The following is an 8236-nucleotide window of genomic DNA, read 5'->3' as shown; positions in this document are numbered from 1 at the left end:
GATCTGGCGGCGCTGTTTGTGTCGTTGGCATTCTTAACCTGAGACATGTAGTGGTAGTTGACCTTAAACATCAGCTTCCCCTCCTCGTCCTCTGAGACCATTTCAAACGTGTCTGGAAGAGAGGAGACAACAGCATCATGTGACCAACTCAAATCTGAGCCCATCATTACTGCCTCCAACCTTTTATACCAACTTCAAATGACAGAACTGTTAGGCTTCTCTTCGTTTAAAGACACCACGGCCGTAAAGACGACCGTACATATGGAGAGTTTGACCAGAGCAAAGCTAAAGACCTCACTGCGATTTTCCGTGTTGTCGGCACTTTCACATCACTTCCAATTAGCTCAGACATCAGATGCTTACAGAGTCCCAAACCAGCGTCGTTACTGACGACATGGCTGAACGGACAGTGACGGACAAGACAACGGGGAGGAGAAGCTCCAATTCAGCTGTCAGATGTGAAGAAGACGAGCGGACATAGGAGGAAGGAGTGCATGTAGACGTGACGGGAGGAGAAGGTCAGATCTGCTGACCTGTTTGCACACCGGACAGATCCCGCTGCTACCAAATATTCAAAAACTTTTAGTAATTATGGTCACGCGATGAAGAAAGATCGTCATCTAATTCTGACATCTTACATTCAGGATGTATTTAAAAAAGACAACGAGGACAAAAGACAGAGCGTGTGAAAAGCAAACTCCACCTTTAGTGCATTTTCAGTTATTTTAGTCTGCTTTATTTTTCATATATAAATCTACATGTTCAGTCATGTTTCCAGCCTCAGCTGTCAGACTCTGAGGCTAAAATGATGTAAAATGAATGTATGAATAGATATAGCAGCATAAAGGCCGACCAGAAGAAGAAAGCAGAATTTATTACTAACAAACACAACAGAAACTATTTCCATGTTTCCACTTTTTCCTCATTTCCAGTTATTCCTGCTACTATTTACCTGCTATCCTCACTAAACCAACTCCAGCTCAGCTGCTTTGTGGCGCCACCGTGCATCAGAAATGTCTTCTTGGCTTTATTCCAGCCATAGAGGAGCATTATTTTTCTTCTTTTCACACACACATAGAACTTTCTGCTCACTGGTTGATCTTTGGCTGCTCCTGATTGGACGTTACCTTCAATCTAAGCTCTCTGATTGGTGGAAAGTCTGACAGGAAGTGGCTTCATCATCATGTCCAGGTCTAAATAGAGGTCTCTTAGCAACATAGTAGTGATGGTGATGTTTTTATGGTGAAATGTGATAAATTATCGTCCCTGTCTTTAATCCATCGGTATTCTCACCCGATACATCATCAACTGACCACTTCAGAGACGTTCTGGGTCACTGACGTGATCCTGCTCTAGAAAACGTGACATTCTATGAGGATTACATGCTGCTACTGATAACCTGGTGAACTCTATGCACCGCTGTGTGATGCTGATGGTGGACATGTTTGGTACTAGCTGTAGTTTAGATGGCTGACTATTAGAAACAAACTAACTCACCAAACTGGAGTTTCTTCATTGCAGCAACATATTTCTCCTCCAGAGAACGGAGTATGGACAGCGGCTTGGGTCGGCTCGACACCTTCCTTGAAGACTCTACCAGTTTCCTCTCTGTAAGCAGGAAAAAAGTAGATCAACATCTGGAAGAGAATCCTTCCAAACAGGGCTGTCCATTGTATTAAAGGGCTTCAGTCAGAGGTTTCTTCAGGCGCTACTGTAGACCAGATCAATACAGAAACAGCCTTACACAAGGGATATTGTTTCTTTTTATTTCTTTATTTTATTCAAATCAATTAATCATCAGTTGCTATACTGTAACTATATCATCTGTCTTTGGTGGTTAATGAAGTTTGGTTTTATTTTATGAAAACAAAACCCTTACAGTAGAGCCATCTAAGTTCAAGACGAAGCACATTGAACTCCCACCTACAGTCTGTTGGCATTTCATTATTTTATTCTAAAGAGTAGATAAACATAATAATTAATAAGACCCTACAAACACCATTTAGAACTAAAATTTAAAAAAGGTCTTGTTAGAGAGAGAGAGAGAGAAAAACAAGAAAAACTTCTGGAGCCAAGGTCCAGGAGATCAAAATAACGCGTTAGTGTATTTATCTATATCTATATATATCTATAGATCTATAGATCGATCGATAGATAGATATTAGAGCTGTCAAATAATTAGTTTTTCATCAGATTAATCACAGCTCTCGAACTGAAAATAATTAATCACCATTCTTATATGCCTGAAATCGGATTTTACTGTATCACCAGAACGAGCCGATGCTACAAATATTTACTGTTAACTGACCTTCTCTTGAGTAAATGTCAGATGTCCAATGGTCAGTAAATGCAGCATGTTCTTCTATATGTTGTTCTGTATCATCTCTACCATGTTCTAGATCATAATTCAAAATTCATACATCATCAACCCACCAGCCGTCTCCATTGTAATAATTTCTGTCCTAAAACCAATAGATGTGACGAATGAAGCTAAACAGCCGACATTGATGAAGAAATTCTGATAAAACTGATGATCTGGATAAAAACAGCTTTTTTCTTTTATCACTGAAGTGAGTGTTTGTGCAGCAGTGATAAAAGTCCTACAGCAGCTTCACCCAAAGTAAACACCTGCTTGTTTTAGTAGTTTTTATTCACTTTTTCACATCAGATGATCACTTTAGTTGTAACAATCAGTTCAATATTTTATAAGATCTAGACCTAAAAAAGGACTCATCTGTGCCCCCCTTTTCCTGGTCAGTGCTCTTGCCAGGCCCCCCATCAGAACTTTTCTAGACCCGCCCCTGCATAGCTGAGGTATAAACCCCGTCTACCACCAGCACCTACAGAGAAGATCCTGCCAACAACAACACGTTGGGGTAAATGTGTGACGTGTGAACCATGAAACGCCAGTTTCCTCCTTCTCAGCTGATCCATAAACACACGCAGCAAGAGAGAAAAGCCGATCAGCTGATCACCGACAGCCGCCATGATTCACGAAGCAACATGAGAGGAGAGGGAGGAAGCAGCTGCTGCACAAACAGAGAGACCAGAGATCCTCTAGAGCAGCCACGGTGAAAACGCAGCTGGACTGGCTCAAGTTCAGAAATAATGCGGGAAAGTGCAGGAAGCCCCTCACCAGGAAAAGGGCATGTTGGGCATGTTATCGTGTTAACAGATTAATTAATTGATGCTGTTAATTATTATTATTGTGCGTTAATGCAGGCTTTTTCTTTTGTTTTCCAAACTTTTTACTATTGGCTCTGAACCAGAGAAACCTCATTGCAGTCCAGGCCTCTTCCCCCATGTCTGGTCCTGCTGCAGCGATGCGTCTCATGTAATCAGGAGAGAGCGGGTTTGCCTCTGGTTCAGTGAATCTTGGTCATAATGAGATGAAACTTCCAGCTGTGACTGTGTGGACAGTCGTTTGTCCGTGTTCATGCCGGCGGGTGGACACGGGAAGACATCATCTGTTTATGTTTTCAAACTTTGTGTACCTGAGGGGTATTGCACGAAACCAGAATAAAGAAATCCAGGATAATTAAACAAGCCCAGCTTGACCTAGCTTGCGCGGCCTAACCTGGCTTAATTGGTTGCACGTTTGCTGAGCCAGGATGAGAAGGTGCGGCTAGGTTAAGCCAGGTGAAGATAGTTGGGATAAGTGCGTGTGCACGGCATACTGAAGCAGACCTCGCGATCGCTCACAGAATCACCGATGGGGAAATGGATAAAAGTCGCGCGTCCTACGTCACGGCCGCTGACAACAGCTCCTGACGGAGTTCTCTGACGAAGTTAAGGATATTATAAGAAAAAAGGCAATACCAATGCCATAAGTAAAGAACGCGAGAGAGCCTGGCAGACAATAGCCGACCGGCTCAATGCGTAAGTAGTCAAAAACTGTACAATTAATAAACAGTGCTCCACTGGAACTGTCATAATTAGGCTACAATTAAAGGATTACTTTTCAAATCCACTAACTGTTGTATACTTTAAGAGTGACAAGCAGGTGCATGTTACTCAGGAAATGTAGAGTATGATTAGGTGCAAACAATTATCCACAATGTGTCATTTAATCTATTTTCCTCATGTAACGTTTTTATCTATTTTATCTTTCGGTCCTTCATAAAGGACAAACCTGTCTGGCCATAAAAGGACCTGGCAGCAAGAAAAAATTAAATATATGAACATTTTGCAGGCTGGTAAGTGACTCCAAAGTAGATAACCGTGAACAAATGAGGTGAATAGATGAGGTGTCTGCTGACATGTTCAATGTCTGTATGATTGTAGCAGTTAAAAAAAGGCCTATAAACTGGCACAGGGGGCGGTCCACCAAGCCAGGATGTGACTCCAGCAGAGGAACTGGCCTCCATTTAAATAAAGGGAGGCCAGTGATGGAGGGGATCCAGGGAGGGACAATAACTGACTCTGTCCCAGCCACAGAAACTGTCCGCTTCATACAAGGTTCATCACGTACTGCAATTCTACTGCACATGGAACACAATCAAATATAATATAGTGTCTGACTTTGGATAACCTTGCAGTGTCTGGGAACACAATTACACTTTTGGAGCCACCAGAAGATGATCCGGTTAGTACAGTGTCTCGAAATCACAGGCTTGGTATGTTCTGTGAAATCTTAATCCGAGTCCTCTCGCTGCATGTATACGGCAGGGGGAAGCACATCTGCAGCTGCAGAATGCACGTCTGCAGATGAGGAGACTGTGTCGGTGGAGTCCAGAAGGCTTGAGGCATGTCAGTTTTATGGGATTGGCCTGCTTATTTATTCCATGAAGGATATGAAGTCAGTGATGTTGTGCTAATAGAAAATGTGTAGCAGGACCCGGATGCTGCACAGTCTCCTAAGCGGCCTGGTAACATTGTGAGTATTGGCTAAAGTAAATCTACGTTATGCACAAATCCTGCTGTGCTAACTGACATTTCCTTTACAGACCTCACAAACTGTCAGAACGCTTTATTCAGGGCACCTGGAGAGAGAGAGAGAGCTGGCAGATGTTAAAAGCTGACTCAAAAAGAGCAAGCTCCAAGGAATGGAGCTGGATCTTGAGATTAAACGCTGGACACTCAGAAAACTGGACCTGGAAATCCAGTAACCGAAAATCTGTATCTTTCAATGTCATAGTCATCTCCAAAGGCCAGGGGATGTGAGCTGTCCCTGAAGACTCGTTCACGTCTGAATGCTCTTCTGAGGATGCGGGCTTCCTCGTCCAGCACATCCTCCAAAAAAGGGCAAGCCATTATGAAGAGGGAACAGGTGAAGGGGAGTTGGACCTGAATATTCTACATTGCCCTCGTCACGGATTTCTTTGAATACACCTTTGAAACCTCATCAGCTGTGTTTTGTAATCTCAATTACTGCAATAAAACACATATTTATAAAACCTCTGACAGCAATTTGACGAGCAGTCTTCATTAGCATAGCAATATAACACTTGGCCTGATGAAATCATGCACTTATGACCAAGTTGATATTGTGTGATGAAATCGTGATCCTGTATTTAAATAAAATGACAAAAAAAAAAAAAAAAAAAATTATATGCACTGCACTAGCACTACACGACAGCACCTGGGTCTAACTAGACTTAAAAGCGGTCTGACTAACACTTAATTATGACGTCCCATCTTGTTTGAATTCATGCTTGTGTTGTTCTTACTCTCAAATGTAAGTCGCTTTGGATAAAAGCGTCTGCTAAATGACTGTAAAGTAGAATAGAATAATAATACTACAACTAGAATCCATATAAAAAGACTGTTGCGATTACGAACAGATTTGGATTAAATGTACAGTGACTGTATATGTAATATTTTAATACTGGATGATTAAAATGACGCGCCATACTTAGGAAGACCATGGACATGCTGTAAAACACATTAATTCCTCACAGAATTGACGTTGGACATGCAGGTAGTCGCTAGGATTAATCTTAGCCTGAGCAGTTAGCCTGGTCTGGAGCAGGCTAGCTGCAACGGATAAATCACCACAGTAACTTGGCCGGGATTAGTTTGAGCTGCTTTCATGCAACCGACTTAGGGCTAAATTCAGCCAGGATAACCAACATATCCCGGCTTAATCCCTTATCTTGGTTTCGTGCAATACCCCTCTGGTCTTTTAATGGTTTGTTGTCTTAACTGTTTGGTGGTCCTAGAAATGGTTTTACGGACCTGTTAGCTGAGATTCTGGACTTTCTGTGGATACCACACGTTTATAGTTACATTTACAGACCTGACGCTACACCTGGAAAACCGGATGTTAACCCGGGTTAGTGGAGGGTGCAGGTGCAGGAGGTGACCTCCTTTTTCCCTTTCTGCATCAATGTGTTATTACTTTATTGTGGACAGCTGTGAGAGAATCAGAAGGGCTTCGTAACAGGAGCAGGACAAGCCCAAATAAGCAACTACACTCAGGAAAACAAGCCCAAAAACCAGCGACTGACGATGTTTACAAGCGAAATAAGCCCAAAGTTGTTGATAACAGGTGAACTTTGCAACACTGCTGCCTCTCTGGCGTTGTCGTCTGTATCTCTTCTTGTATTTCATCTAGCTGGCTTTCTTTCTCCTACCGTTGTCTTACCTGCCTCTGAACTCTGGTTTGTCTGTGCTGTAGTGCAGCAAAGTTTACTGCCGGGAGCCTCACAGACTTGAGGCCCATTTATGCTGAAGACATATATGCAGACTGATGGACAGTTTCAGACGTCTTCTGCATGGAACTAATGGAAGTATGAGGGCAGCGACGTACGACCAAAGTCTTCTGCGTGGAGAATAACTGGGCCTTTAACTGGCCGAGTGTATCACATGGGATGGGTTAACTGCGTGTTTCCTGACTTCTACTGTGAAGACTGCAAAAGTTGCACCAGTTAAAATAAAAGCACCACTTCAGCTTTTATATTCTAGGTCCGGGTCAATGTGGGACAGGTTCTGGGCCCGAATCCAGACCACTGTCTGCTTGCTCGTGACTCATGACCCATTTAGGACGCTAAAAATCTATTTGTTCCGATCACTTTCCGATTGTATTTATTTCTGTTATGACAGCCCCTATAAGCTGCTGTCAACTCTTGTGTCATCTGCAAATGATTTAAATGTCAGTATGTTTGATACTCCAGATTAGTCATTTATGTATAACATGAATTATCTGGACCCAACACTGACCCATGAGGAACACCACAACATAGCATAAATCCATGCAGTTTGGTTTATATTCAGCTTAAAGCAGTAGATTACGCAGTTTAATCCAAAGTAAAATGAAATACTGCTGTAACTTACTAATTATTAAATTTAAATCATGTTTAAACAGCAAATGGTCAAATCTTTAAGAAGAAATTGATTGAAATTTTAGATTTAAAATGGAAATTTCTCTCTGGGATGAATAAAGTTTTCTTTATTTCATTTAGGTTAATTTCAGAACTACATCCAAGAAGCTGAGCTCATCATTTATTGAAATTAAGATCCAAGAAACAAATAACATGAATAAAAATAATGGATATAAGTCTTCATTTTACCTACAAAAGGCTGCATGTAAAAACACGACAGGCTAAAAATGACGACTGAGCTGGTGTTGGAACACATTTATTCTTAACTTATGGTAAATGGATGGTTGAGCAACAGGTTCTACTGAAAATGATTTAGAAAGTCAGTGGCGTGTCTTCAGTGCTCTGAAAACACTTTTTTCATTTCAATTTAAATACGGATTTAAATATAAAATATATATTTAATATGTTTAACCCTTAAGCTTTTCACATTCTCCACAAAAAGTGAGAACTTACTTCTTGCTCTCGAGGCTGCAATACGAGAAATAAATTTTGTTTTGGTCCAGTTCATTTTTCTACCACGAGAAACTTTTTTTTTTTCTGCAATGAACAAGTGACCCAGTTGTTTCATATCTAGGATGAAACTTGGTCCACGGCAGGGCGGGGTTGTGCACGGCTCGGTGTCTTTAAATGTTACATGTTGTAAACATGTTCCTACTTTCTTATCTCTCCATCAGCTGTTAATTGAAGCTATCCGTTCAACCTCGCATCAGCGGAAATGCGGAAGGGACAACTTTCCAATTTGTGCTTTTCTGCGTTAACCACGCCCACCACTAATGTCTGACCAATCACACAATACTTCTCAGCGCACCATCTGAAGAAAGTTCTGCTCGTCTGAAGTGTCAAGAACAAACCCCAAGAACGCCCAAACCAGGAGAACAAAACAACATTTTGTTCTCAATGTCTCGAGGACAAGA

The 8236-nt window shown here is 41.6% G+C and overlaps 1 protein-coding gene across 3 annotated transcripts in view; it reads right to left on the bottom strand.

Moving 5' to 3' along the window:
* Positions 1-8236, bottom strand: part of birc6 (baculoviral IAP repeat containing 6) — a 128664-nt gene that overhangs the window by 18941 nt on the left and 101487 nt on the right. For all 3 annotated transcript variants that reach the window (XM_042010087.1, XM_042010089.1, XM_042010088.1), the window contains exons 67-68: positions 1498-1608; positions 1-112 (exon numbers count right to left, since the gene is read on the bottom strand). The exon at positions 1-112 is cut by the window's left edge and continues 106 nt beyond it. In XM_042010087.1, the coding sequence (XP_041866021.1) occupies positions 1-112; positions 1498-1608 (223 nt within the window). The remainder of the gene's footprint in view (positions 113-1497; positions 1609-8236) is intronic.

Source organism: Melanotaenia boesemani, chromosome 16 (assembly GCF_017639745.1).
Source record: "Melanotaenia boesemani isolate fMelBoe1 chromosome 16, fMelBoe1.pri, whole genome shotgun sequence".
Classification (NCBI taxonomy): domain Eukaryota; kingdom Metazoa; phylum Chordata; class Actinopteri; order Atheriniformes; family Melanotaeniidae; genus Melanotaenia; species Melanotaenia boesemani.
The sequence above is the reverse complement of the archived record's forward strand: the minus strand, read 5'-3'. Positions and strand labels throughout refer to the sequence as shown.